The sequence below is a fragment of the Mirounga leonina genome, unplaced genomic scaffold (genome assembly GCF_011800145.1).
Source record: "Mirounga leonina isolate KUSES-001 unplaced genomic scaffold, KU_Mleo_1.0 Mir_165, whole genome shotgun sequence".
NCBI classification, from domain to species: Eukaryota; Metazoa; Chordata; class Mammalia; order Carnivora; family Phocidae; genus Mirounga; species Mirounga leonina.
The window spans coordinates 30878610-30900474 of NW_023270415.1; the positions used below are offsets into that span (position 1 = coordinate 30878610).

Below are 21865 nucleotides of genomic sequence, written 5' to 3' on the forward strand. Positions count from 1 at the left end.
TTTCAATAATATTCAGTAAAAAGGTTTAACTGATTGGAAGATGTATTTGAGAAAGTCCTCTAGAATGCAGCACAAATAGACCAAGATAGAAATTATAAATCCCAAAAATGTCTAACAAGTTAAAAGAAGGAAGCAATATCAGAAATAATGACTAATTTTCCAAAAGTAAAAAAAAAAAAGTCAAATTAAAAATGTACTTCCAGGGCCAACCTAAGCAATCAAAACAAATCCATATGTAGAAACATTGTATTGAAATTGGTATCATAGATAAACTCTTAACTACCAAAAAAAGACGGATTACCCATAAAGCAACAAGACTAACAGATGTTTCCTCAGGAATAAACAGGGGCCAATGAATAGTGTATTAAGAGAGTTGAGAGAGTCTAACGGACAATCCAGTTCAAGTGAGGGCAAAATAAGGGCATTTTCAGAAGGCTGAAAGTTTACCAGTGAAGACTTTTTTTTTTTTTTTTTTTTAAAGATTTTATTTATTTATTCATGAGAGACAGAGAGAGAGGCAGAGGGAGAAGCAGGCTCCCAAGGAGCAGGGAGCCCGATGCGGGACTCGATCCCAGGACGCTGGGATCATGACCTGAGCCGAAGGCAGACACTTAACCATCTGAGCCACCCAGGCGCCCGCCAGTGAAGACTCTTAATGAATGAACTTAGCCAAAATAAAAGTGAGTCCTAAGGAAGGAGAAATTCAAAAACTATGTTGGTAAATTTGAACAGCTACTGACTTAAAAAGCATGTGTGAACAAAGATGTATGAGACACACTCAACTGGAGAAAGCATGTTAAACTCGTCTTATTCAAGAGGATACAATATAAGTAACTTTAGACTCTGAAAGAAAAGGAGGTAGTTATATATTTTAAAAATTAAAAATGTAAGCACATGCCTATTATTGCATTATAAAACATTACAATGAAGATTCTAGATAATACAGTACAAAAAAATGAATTAGGTAGTATAATTACTGAAAAATTAAAATTAAAACTATCCTTATTTGTTAATGGGGTGTGATTATTTACCTAGGAAATGAAGGCAAAGAAAAAAAAATCAAAGAATTTGGTGATGTGACTGAATAAGATGAACAAACAGAAAACACCTTTTCTCTATATTAGCAGTAAGTACCTGGATATAGAGATAGGTGGAAATATTCTGTTCACAACAGAAACAAAACCCATGAGATAATTAGGGATGAAAATAAGGAATAAAATTTAAATGAAAAACATAAAATGTTAAAGACAAAACAGGAGCTAAATAAATGAAAAGACTTCTAGGAATCTTAGACAGGAAGACAATGTTTTGTATCATACAGTGCGAATCCAAAGTGAATCCTTCAGGAATGATTTCAGTCAGGACTTGCTAATAGTCCAATCTTGCTGGGAAAGTGAGTTTTACTTTACCTAACTTCACAGAAATCACTAGATAACGTATTGATGGACCTTTTACATCAGTTACTTACACCTAGTGAGCAGGGAGGAAGCCAGAATCTCCACTACAAAGAGGAAGAGTTCAAGAGGGTATGAAATCCTCCTGAGAATAGCAAAGGGGGCTTCTCAAGAATGGCCAAATTTTTACATCCTGTGGGCACTATTATTTACAGCTTATATTCTTGTGGGAAACTGGGGGACATGGGAAGCCACATATCTAAGATCATGCTGTGTTCTCTCTTGTTATTTATGATTTCTGTCAGTTTCTCCATTTCTCCTTCAAAGAGCCTAAAATCTTTAAAGTTGCCTCCTGGAATCTGTCACTCAAAATCCTGTCCCATCAAGACAACCATGAAAATCCTAAGAAGTGTTTGTTTTGTTTTTGTTTTAGTATAGTTGACATACAACGTTACATTAGTCTAAGTGTACAGCATAGTGATTTGACAAGTTTATACATTATGCTATGCTCACCACAAGTATAGCTCACATCTGGCCCCATACACTGCTATTACAGTATCATTGACTGTATTCCTAATGCTGTGCCTTTTATTCCCATGACTTATTCATTCCGTAACTGGAAGCCTGTATCTCTCACTCCCCTTTACCCATTTTGGCCAAACCCCCAACCAGAAAGTTTTTTTAATTTGAATATAATAAGGATGAATAATATGGGTGAATAAAGAATAAAACTGCTAAGAAAAAATATAGATGGGACTTACATTACCATTTTAGAACATTCTATAAAGCTATTGCATCAAATCAATTTGGTACAGAAAAATGAGTAAAAAATGAGTGGAATAAGTAGGAAATCCAAAAATAGATCCAATAAACATAAATCTTAAACCTATTATGAATTGAAATACCAAATATCACCTTCAATAGGAGAAATGATTTAATAATTGGTGATGACAAAACTAGCTAAAAAACTGGAAGAAAATAAAACTGGGTCCTTAGCTCACAGTATATGCTAAAAACAAATTCCAGATGGATTAAAGACAAATGCAAGATGCAAAAAAAGTAAAAATCCTAAAGAAAACCAAAGCAGGGAAAAAAAAAAACAGACCTTAGAAAAAATTAAAACACTGATATGTCAATGAGATACGTAAGTGAAATATATTTGATAGATTTTGGAAAAAATTTCCAAAGCAGATTATAGATTTTACAAAAATTAACATCTATTATATTCTAAGAGTTTCCATAAGCTGACCAAACAAAATAAAGACATGAGAATGGGTAAATGGACAACCAAAGAGAAAAATGATCAAAGGATATGCATGGGTGATTAAAAGAAGAGCAATTACACATGGCCAACATATTAAAAGATGCTCAAGGGACGCCTGGGTGGCTCAGTCGGTTAAGCGTCTGCCTTCGGCTCAGGTCATGATCCCGGGGTTCTGGGATTGAGCCCTGCATCGGGCTCCTTGCTTGGTGGGGAGCCTGCTTCTCCCTCTCCCTGCTGCTACCCCTACTTGTGCTCTCTGACAAATAGATGAAATCTTTAAAGAAAAACAAAAACACTCAAACTGAACAGTGTAAAGGACATGCAAATTAAAGCAATTAGATCTTTTTATAGCCATTAGACTGGAAAACATTCAAAAGGATGGTAACAGCTACTGCAAACCAGGGGAAGAGGAAAGGGCACTCTCATTCTAGCCACAAGAGGCAGTATATTAAACTGGGTAGGTTGGCAGCCTCATCCCCTGAGTGATCTTCAGATTATTCATCTGTGAAATGAGGATATAGACTATTCCAATACTTCCAGTTATGGAATATACCAGGAGAGTTGTGAGTATGAGAGATAAAAAATTTAAAGGTAAGGAAATTGGGCTTTATTGGATATGTAAAAGAAGATCTGAGAAGAATTTTAAGCAGAGCAATAACATGACCTAATTTATACTTTTAAGATTTCTCTGGCTGCTGCATCAAAGCTAGCTTGTGGGAAAGCAAATATGGACACAAGTAGAACAATTAGAAGATCATGTTAATCTAAGCATGCAAGAGACTGTATTGTGCCTTTTTATTTTCTGTATTAATGATGCTTTGACATCTGAGACCTGCTGAGGAGGGCTCCACTGTCCCTCTCAGGATCAGCTCATTCCTAGAGGTAGCACCTGTGAGTGTTCCCTTCATATGCAATCAAACCAATCAGAAGTCCATACCCCCAACTGCCTCCACGGCCACTATTTCCCTAACCTCATCAACCCAGAGCCAAATACGAGACAACAAGGGGCTGCCCTACACCCCAGAGCCCACTGAAATCATTCGAACTAACCAATCCTAAACCTGTTTAGGCTATCTTATCCATTCCTTCCCACAGAACCACAATAAAGGCTCTTCCCCATGTTTTCTGCTCTCTCCCTCTGCCTCCTAACTGATCCTGGTGCTTCCCTGTATAAGTCTTCCCTCACCTTCTTCACCCGACTTGCATGGCAGGCTTGCACCTCTTGGGATCTGTAAGTATAACAATTTATTTCACCATACCTAAACATTAATAAAACCTACATTTTTAAAGAGATGTGGTGAATTGGGAGTGGGAGTAAAAGAAACAGAAAAGAGAACAAATTCAAGAGATATTTGCAAGGTACATTCAACAGAATTTGATAATGATATAGACTGGCAAGCTAGGAGGCAGTAAGCAAGTCGTCTTCTTCAAAAAAAAAAATTTTTAAAGCCACAAAACAATGCTTGGCATAGTATAATCACTCAATAAAGGCTGACTATAATAACTGCTGCTAGTAGAAATGTAAATTGTTGCAACTTTTTTATAAAGCAGTTTGGCAACAAAAAATTAAGATTTAAAATGCACATACCCTTTGACCAAGCAAACACATTCCTGGGAATTTAGCTCACATAAATAAGAAACCAGATTGAGACTACTTAGCACAATAGTCGAAACTGGAAACAAACTAAATGTTCATCAAGAGAAAAACGGCAAAATAAGACCTGTACATCCACACTGGAATTATTTACCCAGTTTTTAAAGAACGATTTAAAGCCACACCAGCTCCCTTGAGGGAATTTCTGCTGGGCATGAATGAGAAGGATAGAGAGAGATAAGAATATACAGCCTACCTAAAACCTGCCTTATTTATAGCCATACTCACTACTGGACATGGTAGTATATATAATATTTAATAGCTATCTCGCCCCTTGGAATATAAACTCCATGTCGGCAAGGACTCTTATTTACTCTTGTATCTCCCTCCAGGGTCTGATATATAGTAGGTATTAAAAAAAAAAAAAAAAAATGGTGACTAAATGATATGATGCCATCTTTATAAAATAATGAAATGACCAGAAGATACTTTGTGTGTGCATACATATACAAGTAAATATTTCCATTTATGTAAAATTATACACATGTATACACACATATACATAGGTATATTATTATATATGTAAGTACATATGTTTCTAAATACAAACACACATTAATGCAAGGGGAAAAGTTATAGCTACAGACCTGTGGCACGCCCCATGATAAACTATTACCTGTGTTAAGAACATGGTTTCTGAAGCCAGCCCACCTGGTTGCAACTGGTAGTTCTCCACTTAGTAGCTATGCTACTAGCAAATTACTTGACCTTTTTTGTGCCTGAATTTTCTCCCTGTTAGGCAGAAATAATAGTGCCTATCTCACAAGTTTCTTGTGAGGATTAAATGTGTTAGAAGAGGGCCTGGAACAAAGTAAGTGCTATACAAGTTTTGACTATTATGTTTAAGTAATGAAACAATTGCAAAGTAATTTGAACAATGTATTATTGGATACCTTAGGGCAGCCCTTCTCAACCTTGTCACTATTGACATTTTGGACCAGAAAATTCTTTTAAGATTTTATTTATTTAATTGAGAGAGAGAGAGAGAGAGAGAGACCGCGAGAGAGGGAACACAAGCAGGGGGAGAGGGAGAAGCAGGCTTCCGGCAGAGCAAGGAGCGCGATGCGGGGCTCGATCCCAGGACTCTGGGATCATGACCCGAGCCGAAGGCAGACGCTCAACGACTGAGCCACCCAGGCGCCCCTGGACCAGAAAATTCTTTACTGTGGGCACTGTCCTATGCCTAGTAGGAGGTTTAGCAGCATCTCTGGCCTACACCCACTAGATACCATAGGACACCCATGTCCAATTGTGACAAAGCAACCCTAGGAGACAAAAATCACCCTCAGTTGAGAACCACTGCTTTAGTGGGAAGGACATGGGCAGAGGAGAGTGTGTTGCTTTTTCCCTTTATACAATCTTTTAAAAGTTACACTTGTAAAAGCATGTACTACGCTTGTAATTTTAAAACCATAAAATCAAGACTTCAAAAAAAGGAAAATAATCACTAAAAAATGACTATATTCAATGGTTTTAAACCAGCAGAATAAAAGGGAATATAGAAAATGTGATCAATACAAAAGACGTGAGGAGAGAGTAAATAATCAAAGGTAAAGGTTGATGAGCAAAAAGCATAAGATGGAAGAAATACATTCAAATGTATCAGTGATCACAATATAAATGGATTCAACTCACCTATAAAAGAGATACTATCAAATGGGATTAAAGAAAACAAAGTCCAGCTATATGCTGCTTACAAAAGATACCCTAAAACAAAACAGAGAAGTTAAATATAAAGGGATTTTAAAAAGCAATAGTTAAGCAGTCACTAAAAGCAAGCTAAGTGAAACAGTATTAGCATTCAAAATAGGATTTAAGGCAATTCATAAAGAAAAAATTCCATGTACCTGATAATATGTTTAGAAAAACCATTAGAATTACAAGAAAGAAATCTGACAAAACCAGTTATAGTGGGAGATTTTAACACCCTCAGTCTCAAACTGATAGGTGAAGCAGACCAAAAATTAGTATGCACACACACGGACATGAATATGAATACATACAAATGGGGAAGGGGTGGTGGCAGGAGAAAGACTGCAAATGACAAAGCAAAAAAAGGCAAAATGTAAATAATTGGTACATCTGGATAAAGAATATGGAAAAAATTTTTTAAAACTACCAAGTTACCAAATAAAAAAACCCCACACCCAAACAAGTACGTTAAAATAAATTCACTGCAAGAAAATGGAAAAAGATCAGAAAATCTAAGCAAAGCAGGTAAGAGGAAATATAAAGGCAGAATTTAGTGACACAGAAAGCTAAAGAAAAAAAAAGGCAAAAACAAAACAGTAGAGGTCAATAAAACCAAAATATGGTTCTCTAAAACTAAAATATAAATTAAAACACATACACAAACCTCTAGCAAGATTGTTCAAGGAGTAAACAAAATACAAATGAAAATTAACAATGAAATGGAATGACTACTAAAGACAATAGAGATTTTGGAACATAAGAATAACTTGAATAACTTTATAACAATAAACTGGAAAATCTACATCAAATAGTAAATTTTAAGACAAATTAATATTCACTAAAATTTGGGGTGCGTGGGTGGCTCAGTTGGTTAAGTGTCCAACTCTTGATTTCACCTCAGGTCATGATCTCAAGGTCGTGAGATCCGAGCCCCATGTCTGGCTCTGCGCTCAGTAAGGAGTCTGCTTGAGATTCTCTCTCTCCCTCAACCTCTCCCCCTGCTCGGGTGATCCAATTCTCTCTTTAATAAATAAAATCCTTAAAAAAAAAATTTACCAAAATTTAAGAAAGGACTATCTAAATAAACCGAGAACTTTTAACACATTGAAATAGTATTCAAAATATTCCCCTCAAAAAAGGTAACAGATTCAAAGGTTGTAACACCCTTTAAAACAACACTTCAATAATAATCACTAAAGAACAAATAATAATCACTTCAAGAACAAATAATCCCCACTCACTACAAAGATTTCAAAGAAAAAAGTAAGCTACTCAATTTTAGGTGTATAATATTGGTGCTAATATCAAACACTAAATAATACATTAGCTAATCACTTAGCAGTGCATTTTAAAAGAATTACATACCAGCATCAAGTAGTATATTCTGGAATATGTGGGTGATTCAACAAAAAAATTGATTAATGTAATTTAAAACATTTGTAAGGAAAGAAAAGACACCTGTTATCCTACTGGATGTAGAAAAAAAAAAAAACTTACAGTAAGAATTCATAGCTATTCATGATATAGATTCCTAGCAAACTAGGAATAGAAAGAAGTACTGCTAACCTGAAAAAGCTACTACCAAAGATTTACAGCAAATATAGTATTTAATGATGAAACTTTAAAGTCATTTGCATTAAAGTCAGAAAAATGATGAAGATGCTTACCATTACCCACATTATTCAAGACTGTTCTGGAGATCTCAGCCAATGCACTAAGATAAATAGGAGAAGAAAAGAAAATTTGGGGGAAAAAAATGCACAAAACTGCCATTCACAGAAGATATGGCTGCACAGAAAACATCCCAGAAAATCTACAAACTATGGGAACTATTAGATTACTTGCTAGAGAGAAGGACAACATACAACAACGAGCAATAACCAGTTAGGAAAATATAATTTTTTTTTTAAAAAGCTATCACTTACAATGGCAACAAAAATGACGAGGAGCCGAAGATATATAAATATGTATAAGCATTATAAAATGTTAAAGACCTTAAAAAAAAAAAAGACCTAAAGAAAAATGGATATCATAGATGTGGATGGGAAGATTCAAAACTCTAAAGATGTCAACTACCTCTAATCTAAAATTTAATAATTCCTATCAAAATTGCAATTTCAAAGAACAGGACAAAGTGATCCTAAAATTTTTACAAATGAATAAACTGCCAAGAATAGATGTGGTTGAAAGCAAAGAATAAGGTGGAATGACTTATCCTACTTATTATAAAGCTATGATAATTAAGACAGTTTGCTATTAATGCAAAGATAGACAAACAGACCAAAGGAACTGAACTGAGATCCATAAATTAGTCCTACATGTATAGAACAATCTGGTGTATGGCAAAGGTTTCATTATAAGGATGAACTCTTCAATATCTTATGTTACTACAATAGGAAATCCCGGCGGCGGGGGGAGGGGAGGAGAGTGTCTCTACTTCACTTACAACTAAATTCCAAATGGAACAAAGAGTTGATAATTTTTCTTTTTAACTTTTAAAGGAAAGTATAAGAAAATAACTTATTTCAAAAAGCACAAATAAGGAAATTAAATTTGAGTACATTAAAATTCTAAAGTCTGAACCACTAAAGAGATCAAAACCAAAGTGAAGACAAGCTAGACTGAGAAGATATGTGAAATCCATTTACTCAAGAAAGCATTAGAATTCAGAATATATAAAAAATTATATAACTTTTTTAAAGTGCAAAAAAAAAAAAAAAAAAAAACCCAAAACACCCAACAGAAAAAATGTGCAAAGCACATGAATAGTTCACAGACATAAAATGGCCAATAAAATCAATGCAAAGTAGCTGAACCTTATCAGTCACAAAGGAAATTCAACTTTAAACTTCAGTAAGTTTAGAAACAAGAAACACAAACTCTCAGACACTACAGGAAGGAGATAAATCAGTACAACCACTGACAATAGAAAGTTGATAATATCTAGTAAAGCTGAAGATGAGCAAACCCCATGACCCAGCTTTTCTATTTCTAGATATATTCCCTAAAGTAGCATTTTTCAATCTGACTGATGGTCTCAATCCTTTAAGGGTTATAAAATCAACAATCTTTAAAATAAAACAGAACAAAAAACATCAGAGTATGTAACACATAAGGCTAGTATATAACAAAGCTAGGTATTACTTACTAAAACTGTGGTAAGGTATGTATATATATATGTATGCATGAATGTACATACGTACTGGGAGATTACATATAATTGATATTATGGAGTCTTAAAGGGACCACCCTAGAAAAATGTTCCCATACATACACAGGGATTTTCACTATTAGAACAGTTTATAATGGCAAAAAAATTGGAAAAAATCTGAATCTTGTTCGTTAGGAAAATAGATGAATTGTGGTATATTCATACTATGGATTAATGTGCACCTACCAAAATGAATGAACTAGACCAAATGTATCAGCACGGATAAGTGTTAAGAACATGATGCCAATTGAAAAGAAGTTGAAAAAGAATACATATGGTTCACTGACACTTCTGTAAAGTGAAAAAAAACCCTTAAAACTATATACCATATAATACTAGTAACAATACATATCAGGTTCAGATTAGTTGTTCCTTGATGGGTGGGAAGAGTAAAAAGGGAGCTTCAACCATATTTGGAACATTTGTTTTTCAAAAATCTCTGAAACCAACCTGTGGCAATGACTTATCTCCATCAGCATGCATTTTTAATTTCATCAATGCTACCTTTGCAGCTGTTTCACTATTTTTTGCACCTTTACGTCGTTTACTTGCTGTCTCTCTGGTCTTAGAATCTAAGAAATAAGTATAAGCATATAATCACACAGAATTTTTACATTACATTTTCCAGAGTTCTATTAATTACTATTAGTTATGGCCTTGAAATGTACACAAATTACACACAATGGAGCTATACAGAGACCCCATTCATTTTTATTGGTATTATATTTACATGACCATTATAAAAATACCATTGAGGTTCATCTAAGCCATCTCCATATCAAAAACTCACTGTTATGTGCTTCTTTCTAATTTAAGCCTATTTAATCCAAAACAATCACTAACACTTCTGCAGAAAACTTTAAGAGTTGGTTATAGAAAATTTTAAATAAAGGTACTATCCTTAATACAGAATGAAAATTCTGAACATATTGGCAGAGAGACTGGTCTAAGTCACAGATACATTCTTCCTGGCACCTCAGATTATCAGCAGCATTCACAGGACAGCTGATGAGACAAGATTAGTATTTAAAGAAAGCAAACCACTACATTGGCTTTATGAATACCATGTCTAGCCATGACAGTTAACCAGGTGATCTGGCCCAGTAAAAGAACATCTGGTAGGGTACTTCCATAGAGTTTCCAATTTTTCACTGGTCAGGTAGGCCTTGTGAGAAATACAGTCACAAAAATGTCATCAAGATCTATACCAAGTTACAAACATTGAGGCCATGAACAACACCTTCCATAACGTGAAAGCTGAAATAAGCAGCAGGACCCCGTAACTAACAGATATACAGCAGTAAGGGAACAACAAAACAAGCTTTCTAGATACTTGCCAATAATGTCTTTAACAAGTTTCTGAGTGGCAGCCATACGAGGCTTAGGAATTTCCAGTTTTTCACATTCATGATCCGACTGATGACGGTGCCTATGAGCAACAGAAGAGTGACACTAGTTCATGTATTTGCATACGACTTATACAGATATACAGAATTTGAATGGTATCAGTGATCACCTCAGGCAAAAATTCTTCTCACAATAAGGACATTTAACTGGCACAAGCTCTCTTTCAGCACAGTCCTTGAATGAACATGGGTAAGAGGTAGGCTTATCTGACTTCAGGCTCTCATTGATTATAGTCACCTGAAAATGTACAAAGAGGGAAATGGCATTATATTTTTCACATTTAAAGAAAATCAACATCTATTTTGGAAGGCAACATTCATACCATTTTTGCTTAAACTTGTCAGAACAACCTACATACGCTCACATAACACCAGATTATAATAAGTGTGTGAGAAATGATTACTCTGCTGACTGTTCTACATTTTCATAACTTTCTTCCGGTGGTATATTTATCTTCTAAGTCAAGTTAAAATTACTATTCAGTTACTCTTCATAATTTTAGTCTTCTATTCTGTATCAGTCCTAAACAAAGATGCCCACATAATAATATGCTTGGGTGATCATTTCATCAACCCTCAAATGGCAAGTCATAACTACTTTCTATGCTGATTTTAGCAAGTTAAAATATATATTTGAGAAAACTTAGAAGTATGTTTATCCATGATATAGAAGGTTAAAGATGGTTTTTACAATGATACATTCTCTATTCTGCATTTATTCTTATATTACCAGCAAATATTGAGGAAGAAGAGATTTTACAAGATTAAAAAAAAAAAAATCCAAGTCAGGCTAGCTTGAGTTTTAAGTAACTAGGTTTCTAGAGTTGAATGTATTTAGTGAAATAATTTCTTAGAAATCTACAACCAAAGGGCATTCCTCTATATATATGGTAGTTATATCCTGTTGGAATTGACTATTTTTCCAGATTTGGTCTAATGGTAAAATTGTTTTCATTTCATTATTTAAGGAGATCTAATTGACATTCTATGAGAGACATTCATAGAACTCAAATGATATAAGAAAAAGGAAAGCACAGAGAAGATTTACAAGCTGTAGAACATTAATATGTTTACTATATGACTGTGTCTCCAATTAATCCTGCATAATACCAAAATGTTAATTTTTATTTTCCTCACATAAATCTCCTAAACCTCAAAGGACCAGATTTGGACTGGAGCTCATTTAACCTTAATTTTCTACAATTGAGAAAACAGATATAAAAATCCTTAGTAAAGTGCTTGGTAAATGCTGGGCAGGAATAAATATCAACTGAAAAATGTGAGGCATATGCTTTCTGCCAAATCGAGTGGATTCAGTTCAACTTCCTTTCTCTGACCAAAGGCGATGAAGCAACTTATAAATTTGATAAAATTACATTTGACATGGTGGGCTCAGCCTTCTCTTCTTCCCTCTTGGAACTGAGCTGCCCTCAAGGCCTAACCTGGGGAAGCTCGGCTGTGAATAGTGGGAAAATCCGCCTACTTCTGGATTTCCTTTGCAGCCTACACTACGCTAAGCTTCATCACTCAGTTATCCTTTTTGAGTAGGAACAAGGATATTTTGGCTTCTATCTAACAGCTCTTATTAATCTCTCAATTTGATCGGAATTGGGGTGAGGATTTTATTGGATTACAGGTTTGTTCCTGGTGATCTAAGGCCGATCGAGTCAGAATAACTTGTAACCACCAAATCCTAACACTAGGAAGTAGGGAAAATGAACAAAACGGTGAAGGAAAACTTGAAGGAATATATGATGAGGATGTTAACTCCACTGTATATTTATAAATATAGAGCCTAAAGCTGTAAGTGGGCTACCTAAACATAACTGCAATGTACAAGATTTATAGCAATTTGTAAATAACAAGACAACCAATTTTTCTTTAAAACAAACTGAGAAAAATAACAGAAAATGAACTAAGAGCCTCTTTACATAATCAGTTTAGTATGCCAAATTTTAATCTGTGGTACCTTGACTAGTTTTAAATTCAATCAAATTCTGAATGAAAGTACATAAATACAAACATTTTATTAGGACAACTAATAACATACCTCAGGACAGTTGTGTGACTCCCTGGTTCTGTGTTCAAGGCTTAAATAATTAAAAAAAAAAAAGTTTAAATGCAATCAGATAATGTACTTAAAGATAACTGCAGTAATTAGAGATATTTTAATAGTTAGTATCCTTAATATTACTCACACTACATTAACTCTGCATATAAGAATAAACTGAAATGCCAGATAAATTAAAGATAGAACATCTATAGTCTCAAAAGTTTCAAAACCCAACTGTTCAACTTCAGTATGAATAAAAACAATTCACCACTCTAAACTAACTCTGACAGTCCGTTAAGCGTCTGTCTGCCTTGGGCTCAGGTCATGATCTCAGGGGTCCTGGGATCCAGTCCCGCATGGGGCTCCCTGCTTGGTGGGGAGTCTGCTTCTCCCTCTCCTTCTGCCCCTCCCCTTGCTCGTGCTCTCAAATAAAATCTTTAAAAAAAAAAAAAAAAAAAAAAGCCTAAAACACAAAAGTTTAATTACAAAGAAAAGACATTTTCCAAAATCTTTGGTTAGTTCCCAGGTTTTACTTTGCATGTGATGTGTGTGCAAAGGACATGTGATATCCAATTTAAGAAATGTATAGGTTGGGCTCTTCATTTTAATTAATAAAGTACCTGGATTGTTTTCTACCATATTTTCTTTTTTTAAGATTTTATTTGTCAGAGAGAGAGAACATGTGCACAAGCGGGGGGGAGCGGCAGGCAGGAGAAGCAGGCTCCTCGCTGAGCAAGAAGCCAGATGCCGGACTGGATCCCAGGACCCTGGGATCATGACCTGAGCCAAAGGCAGTTGTTCAACTGACTGAGCCACCCAGGCGTCTCTTCTACCATATTCTTTATATTGTGGATATGTTCTCTCCCTGTGATTTCAAGACACAAATGTAAGTTTTACATAAAAAAAAATCACACACAAATTCATTTCTGAAAGTTTAAAGTTTACCCACATAGATATACAAGTAATTAGAGCCTAGGGCTATATTTTCTAAGTAATTACTATAATATAAAATATTAATGGCTAAAATAAAAATTATTTAAATCATTCTGCTTTTCAGAAATAAATTTCTTATTACAAACACTAAAATTACTTTCAAATCCTGTATAAAAATTTAACTTACCAAAATACTCCTGAACAACCATCACATACAAATGGAAGAAAATCTAAAATTGAGGGAAAAATGTTATATGCACTGGTCAGTATCTGATTTTGATTTAGTTTTCTTAAACAAAAAGATTCTTAAAATACTGAACTACATCTATAGGAGAACTCTTCTTTTTGACCAATATCCTAGTGTAGGAATTAGTGGTTAAACAAAAGCTATCACAACTTCAAGCACTCCGGGAATGACTGGATTATCAGGAGAAATGTTCCTTGTAGTAGCGTGCTAAATCAGGAAAAAAAAAAAAAAGTACTGGGATTTTTTGGATGCCCAGATTTATTATGTGTTGTTTCTGAGTACTGTATGCTGCAAAAATCCTGCATTTGAAGTGAAAATCCTGGGTTTCAATTCTGATTCTACAGTTACTAATCTAGCAATGCTAAGCAAACTGTTTAATAGTAAAGTTTTGTGGGGGATAAGAGGAAGATGTCAGCATAGGAGGATCCTGAGCTCATCTCCCACAGACACACCAAGATAACACCTACATCTGAAAAACACCTGAAAACATGAAACAGACCTTCCCGCTTAATCCTACAGAGGGAGGACACACTGGAAGGGTAGGAGGGGTGGAGACACAGTTGGGAACCAAGCCTGTGGTAAGATTAACCATAAATAGGAGGAACACAAGCACAGAAAAGCTAGAGGATCAGAGAGCCCAAACCAGGCACCCCAGCTACTGGGAACCTGCACTGGGAAGAGGAGTCCTCATAATATCGGGCTGTGAAAACCAGAGGGGCTAAACTTCAAACTTTTAAAATCAGCGGGGCTCACCTCCAGGTATTTTAAAAATCTGAGAGCTGGAGGCAATAGTAAACGGAGTCCCCATCCTTAAAAAGCTAGAATAAATAACTGCTGGCAACTAGCACAGAAACAGCAGTTTGAAAAACACCTGGGATATTCATGAAGGCAATTTATTTACTAATCTCAGAATGTGCGCTAGAGGGACAGGATCTTCAGACTTCTCCAAGAACAGAAGTGCTAGAGGGCGCCATTTCTCTTTTCCTCTCCCAGGTTAGATAGCTGGACACTTGGAGGAACCAGCACTAACACTTTCCAACTACCTTGCTAGCATGGTGTGTCTGCCCATGCATTCACCTGCGTTCCCACCCCATCCAATCTGCTCACCTCAGCAGACTCCCTCCAAAGTGGCTCCTCTCCTGCCATACCTGCAAGCAGTCCCAGCAGGGACCAGTGCCACTCCAAAGTGACTCCTGCCCTGGGGAGAGGGGGATAACCCCACACACCAGCACACCCAAAGTTCCAGCAACTTTTAGCAGGCCACACAGGGAGAAAGCCCTGCCATTCAGTGGGGCCACAGAGGCTGACTGCACACACCTAGTCTGATTGCTGGCTCACCCACTTACAAGCCCACCAAGGCCTCTCAACAGTGCAGAAGCCAAACTCTGCCCAGTGTGCCCATAGCAAGCAAAGTAGGTCACTGCAGCCAATGGGGCTGAAGGCAAATGAGGCTCAGCCACAACAGTAGTGTGCATGCAGCCCACAGAGAAGACACCCCTGGAGCACCGGATTCTGGTGACCAAGCGGCATTGTACTACAAGGCACCACAGGACCTCTTCAACACAAGTACACTAACTTTCAAGACCAAGATACATAGCTGATCTCCCAAATTCATGGAAGCAGAGTTACACAATATGAGACAGAGGAATATGTCCCAAGACAAAAATCACAGCAAAAGAGTTAAAAGAAACTGCAATAAGCAATATGCCCAATAAAGAAAACAAGTAATAGTCACAAAGATACTCACTGGACCTGAGAAAAGAGTGGATGAATTCAGTGAGAACTTCAATGTTGACATAGAAAATGTAAAACAGAACCAGTCAGAGATGAAGAATTCAATAGATGAAATAAACACACTAGAGAGAACAGATAAGGGGAGGCAGAGGAACAGATCAACACTCTAGAAGACAGGATAATGAAAAGCAACCAAGCTGGAGTAAAAGAAGAAAAAATAATAGGATAAGGGAACTCAGCATCATCAAGTGTACTAACATTCATATTAAAGGGATCCCAGAAGAAGAGAGAAGGGGGCAGAAAACTTATCTCAGGAAGGAAACAGACATCCATATCCAAGAAGCAAAGAGAACCCCCAACAAGATGAACCCAAGGAGGTCCATACCAAGACACATCATAATTAACATGACAAAAAGTAATAATAGATAATTTTAGGGGCACCTGGGTGGCTCAGTTAAGCATCTGACTCTTGATTTCAGCTCAGGTCATGATCTCAGGGTTGTGAGATCTAGCTCTGCATTGGGCTCCGTGCTGGGCATGGAGGCTGCTTAATATTCCCTCTTTTCTTCTCCCTTTGCCCCCTCCACCTGTCCCCTCTAAAAAGGGTAATTTTAAAAGCAGAAAAAACAAAAAACAAAAAAACAGGTATATACAAGGAAAACCCCATAAGGCTATTAGCTGACTTTTCAGTAGAAACTTTATAGGCCACAAGATAGTGGCATGATGGGGCACCTGGGTGGCTCAGTCGTTAAGTGTCTGCCTTCAGCTCAGGTCATGATCCCAGGGTCCCGGGATCGAGCCTCACATCAAGCTCTCTGCTTGGTGGGAAGCCTGCTTCTCCCTCTCCCACTCCCCCTGCTTGTGTTCCCTTTCTCGCTGTCTTTCTCTGTCAAATAAATAAAATCTTTAAAAAAAAAAAAAATAGTGGCATGATATATTTGAAGTATTGAAAAGAAAAAACCTGCAACCAAAAATACTTTACCCAGCAAGGCTATCATTCAGAGTAGAAGGAGGGATCCAGTCTCCTAGATAAATAAAACTTAAAGGAGTTCATCACCACTACATGAGCTTTACACAAAACACTGAAGAGGGGACGCCTGGGTGGCTCAGTTGGTTAGGCGACTGCCTTCGGCTCAGGTCATGATCCTGGAGTCCCGGGATCGAGTCCCACATCGGGCTCTCTGCTCGGCAGGGAGTCTGCTTCTCCCTCTGACCCTCACCCCTCTCATGCTCTATCTCATTCTCTCTCTCAAATAAATAAATAAAAAGAAAAAAAAAATCTTTAAAAAAAAAAAATCTTTAAAACACTGAAGAGAACTGTGAGTAGAAAGAAAAGGCCCTAACTAGAAAAAACTTATGAAAGGAAAATATTTCACAGGTAAGAGTAAACATATAATAAAGTAGTAGATAAATCACTTACAAAACCAGCATGGTGGTTAAAAAGCAGTAAAATGAATTATACCTACAAAAATAAGTCAAGAGATACACAAAATGATGTAAAACAGGACATATACATAAAATGTCAGTGGGGGAGTAAAAATATAATGCTTTTAGAATGTGTTCAAGTGTAAGCAACTACATCAATTTAATATAAACTGCCATATGTATGTTATATATGAACCTCATAATAACCACAAATCAAAAACCTATTAAGAGATACACAAATACATAATAAAGAGAAAGGAATCCAAGCCTAACACTAAAGAAAGTCATCAAGCCACAAGAGGGCAAGAGAAGAGGAAAAGAACAGGAGAACTACAAAAACAACCATAAAATAAGTAACAAAATGGAAGTACATACTTATTAATAATTACTTTAAATGTAAATGGACTACATGCTCCAATCAAAAGATATAGGGCGACCAAATGGATTAAAAACAAGACCCATCTATACGCTGCCTACAAGGGACTCTCTTCAGACCTGAGGGACACACATACAAACTGAAAGTGAAGGGCTGGAAAAACATACCATGCAAATGGAAGCCAAAATACTTAGAGCAAACAAAATAGACTTCAAAACAAGCACTGTAACAAGAAATAAAGAATGGCACTATATAATGATAAAAGGAACAATCCAACAAGAAGATATAACAAGTATCTATATACCCAACATAGGAGCACTCAAATACATAAAGCAATTAGTAACAAAGGGGGAAATTGACAGCAATACAATACCAGTGGGGCATTTTAACAACTCACTTGTATCAATGGGTAGAGCATCCAAACAGAAAATCAATATGGAAACAGTGACTTTGAACAAAGCATTAGACCAGTGGGACCTGATACATACACAGAATATTCTATCCAAAAACAGCAGGATACATTCTTTTCAAGCACACATGCATCTATATATCTCTAAGATAGATAACCTCTTAGGCCACAAAACTAGTCTCAATAAATTTAGGAAGACTGAAATCATTATCAAGCATCTTTTTTAACCACAAAGGTATGAAACTAGAAATCAATTACAAGAAAAAAATCTGGAAAGAACATAAATACTTGGAGGCTAAATAACATGCTACCAAACAATGAATGGATAACCAAGAAATCAAAAAGGAAATCAAAAACTACATGGAGACAAATGAAAATGAAAACACAGTGGTCTAAAATCTTATATGGTCAAGTAACCTACAACAAAGGAGGCAAGAATATACAATGGAAAAAGACAGTCTCTTCAACAAATGGTGTTGGGGAAAGCTAGACAACTACCTGTAAAATAATGAAACTGAAAAAATTTCTTATGCCAGACACAAAAATAAACTGAAAATGTATTAAGACCTACATGTGAGACCTAAAACCATAAAACTCCTAGGAGAAAATTTTGGCAGTAATTTCTTTGACTTCCATCAGCATTAGCAACATTTTCTAAGTAGGTCTCCTAAGGCAAGGGTAACAAAAAATAAACTTGGAATTATAATAAAAAGTTTTTGTGAATTGAAGGAAACCATTAACAAAAAGGCAACCTACTGAATGGGAGAAGATATTTGCAAATGATACATCTGATAAGGAGTTAATATCCACGATATATAAAGAGCTTATACAACTCAAAATAAAAAAAAAAAAATAACCTGATTTTAAAAAAATGGGCAGAGGCCCTGAATAGACCTTTCTCCAAAGAAGACACAGAAATGGCCAACAGACACATGAAAAGATGCTTAAGTCACTAAGCCTCAGGAAAATGCAAATGAGATATCACCTTATACCCGTTACAAAGGCTCTTTAAAAAATTTGAAGTAGAAATACCATACGATCCAATCATTCCACTACTGGCTATGGATCTAAAAATAAATAAAAACACTAATTCGAATAGATATATGCATCCTATGTTTACTGCAGCATTATTTTCAATAGCCAAGATATGGAAGCAACCCAAATGTCCAATGACAGATGAATGGATAAAGAAGATGTGGTACGTAAATATACTATGGAATATTACTCAACCATAAAAAAAGGAGATCTTGCCATTTGTGACAACATGCATGGACTAGAGGGTATCATGCTAAATGGAATAAGAACAGGCCATATGATTTCACTTACACGTGGAACTTAACAAAACAAACAAATCAAAAAACTGCTTCTTAAATACACAAACTGCTGGTTGCCAGAGGAGGGGTGGGTGGGGGAATGGGTGAAATAGATAAAGGGGATTAAGAGGTACAAACTTCCAGTTGTAAAATAATTAAGTCACAGAAATGAAAAGCATAGGGAATATAGTAATATAACATTGGATGATGACAACGGTGAATTGCTGAATCTATAGATTGTGCACCTGAAACTAATATAACATTGTATGTTGATTATGTCAATTAAAAAGTTATAGAGAAATAAGATGACTCCTCTATATTACTCAGTAAAAAATTTAGTAGAGCTTTGGATATATGTGTGTGTGTGTGTGTGTGTGTGTGTGTGTGTGTGTGTGTATATATATATATATATATTTGATATAGAATGTAGTGTAGGTCTGTGTATGCATACAAAACCAAAGCTCTATTAGGGGATATAGATATAAGCATATCAGGTCTGTGTACATATATGTGTATATGTATATTTCTAGACTGTATGTCACACCTACTTCATAGAGTAACTGCAAAAACCAAACGAGATATATGTAAAAGAATAGTAAGTAACTAATTAAGAATCATTGCAACAATTAACTTGTTTTGAATATACTGAACTCTGAGAAAAATCCTGTGGTGACTTGGGGGAAATGTGTTTAAAGAAATTTCAGAAATTCAATAGATAAATTGATTGATACTGCCAAATTTAATCCTGAGTTGTTTCCTTCCTTTCTGTTGAGGAACAACAGGTAGTTGTTAGGAAATGAATTTTTGAAAAGCAGACAAAAAGTATCCACTCTTCCACTAGATATAATCACTCGCCAAATTGTTTTGCTTGTACCTCATACTACAGTATACAGTCAAGTGAAGCTGGATGTGTCCAATCGTGCAACTTTTACAAAGTGAAAACAAAAGGCACTACACTTTAGAGTACAATTGCCCCCCAAAAGGTCTCATGCTACAGGGTACCTTAACCAAAACAGAAAGAGGTCCTATCATAACCCAAAGGGATCCCTGGATAATTGTGCTTGTGGGACAAGGGGGACTGAATACAGTTCTTCCTCTACTGCAGAAGTAGGCCAAGTGAATGGACACTGTTGTTCTGAAGGTATGATACCGTGAGCATGTTTCATACCAAAAAACTATGTATGCATTTGTCAGCGGGAGGAAACTGAAGCATATAATACTCTAACTCTTATGTCTCTTTCAAATTAGAAAAAATGTACATGCTTGCTGTTTTGAGCCTTCTGGTGATTAGGTATTAAATACAAACCAAGAGGACCTAGAGGGAAGAGTCAAGATCAAGATAGAAAGATAGAAAACTATCCATCCAGAAGCTAAACGAAATTTAGGATACTGAATACCCTCTAAATCCTAACCCCCTCTCCACGACTCCAAAAGAGCTAAGCCCTGGCCTCATTTCATATATATTTGTATTTTAAGAGATCCCTGAAGTTGGCAGATACCATGGATGTAGCAATCAGGTATACCAGAGATAAACATTACAGTCAAAACCCAATTGGCTGAGCTTCTCTATGAAAGATCTACAAGGAAATATAGGTTTCCTGAATGGCTAGCCATGACAGCGGGTGGTAAAATATACACAGACTGTAAGTGACAAGAACCTAGAAGGGATTGTGCCCTTTTGCCCACAGCAGGTATCACTAATCAATCGTGGCATTCTCACTAAAACTGGGCTAAATCTCGAGAGTTCTCCTTTCACCGGGTACCTACAACCAATAACTGAAGCTGCAATGAGAGATGAAACCTATTTGCCACCCTATGTAGTAACAGTCAAATGTGACAGCACACATTTGGAGCAAAGCCCAGGTACCAAAGACTGAGCATTCTGTGTCGCTCTAATGCTTCGGAAACTTGCCTGTCCAGACGTAGGACATCCTAAAGCTTGTGGCCACATTACCACTGGCTATTAGATTGGGCTAGGTGTATCACAGTCTCTCAGTTCACTGCAGAGAGAAGTTCGCCTTATTAATGCTCCAAAATACAGATTATTCTGAAAGCTTTTCTATGGAAAAGACCGTATTTTATACTCTCCTATGTAGTTCCAGCACCAAAATTGATGCTTGGTAAATGTTTGTTGAGTCAGTAATATTCAATCAAAGAATGACAGAACTGAGTGAGCATAATGATCATCTAGCAGGATGGTCTGAGGATGAGAATCTGCTAAAAGCTAAGCGCATTCGCACGAGAAGCCGCGAAGACCAGGTGAAAAACTGATCTCGCCCAACTCCATCCGACAAGTAAGTACAGAAAATTTGGAAAGAAAAGTGGCTTGCCCAAGGTCGTAGTGGCGGGATCAGAGGGGAACACAAGTCTCCCGACAAAAGAAGGGAGTGGGAGGGACAAAACAAGTTCTTGGCCAGGCACACTCGAAAAACAAAGGGAACATGCAAGGCATGTTTTCGGAAATTGCATGGTTCGCTCCTAAAGAGACCACAAGTCTCTTCCAAAGACCCAGGAGCAAGAAAAAAAGACCAACACATCCCACTGCAGACCCAAGAGGGACGAACTCACCCTGCCTCCTCAGACTTCACCGCGCCCCACCACCTCCCCTCACCCGCCACCAGTCTCCGTGAAGGCATAGTGGGATCCAGGTCTACCACGCCCGCGGCTAAGGACTGCTAGGTCACCTCGCTGCCGGCAATGCTCCACCTGACAGTGCTGCCCTACGTCCAACTCCGCCATCACAGCGCCGCCAGA

At 36.6% G+C, this 21865-nt stretch overlaps 1 protein-coding gene across 1 annotated transcript in view; it reads right to left on the reverse strand.

Annotated features, from left to right (window-relative positions):
- The window catches only part of ZFAND1 (zinc finger AN1-type containing 1), a 24858-nt gene extending 2993 nt beyond the window's left edge, over positions 1 to 21865 (reverse strand). Inside the window, exons 1-6 of the mRNA XM_035011435.1 lie at positions 21796 to 21865; positions 13795 to 13837; positions 12672 to 12711; positions 10732 to 10859; positions 10553 to 10644; positions 9666 to 9787 (exon numbers count right to left, since the gene is read on the reverse strand). Of these exons, the coding sequence (XP_034867326.1) occupies positions 9666 to 9787; positions 10553 to 10644; positions 10732 to 10859; positions 12672 to 12711; positions 13795 to 13837; positions 21796 to 21850 (480 nt within the window). The 5' untranslated portion in view covers positions 21851 to 21865. The remainder of the gene's footprint in view (positions 1 to 9665; positions 9788 to 10552; positions 10645 to 10731; positions 10860 to 12671; positions 12712 to 13794; positions 13838 to 21795) is intronic.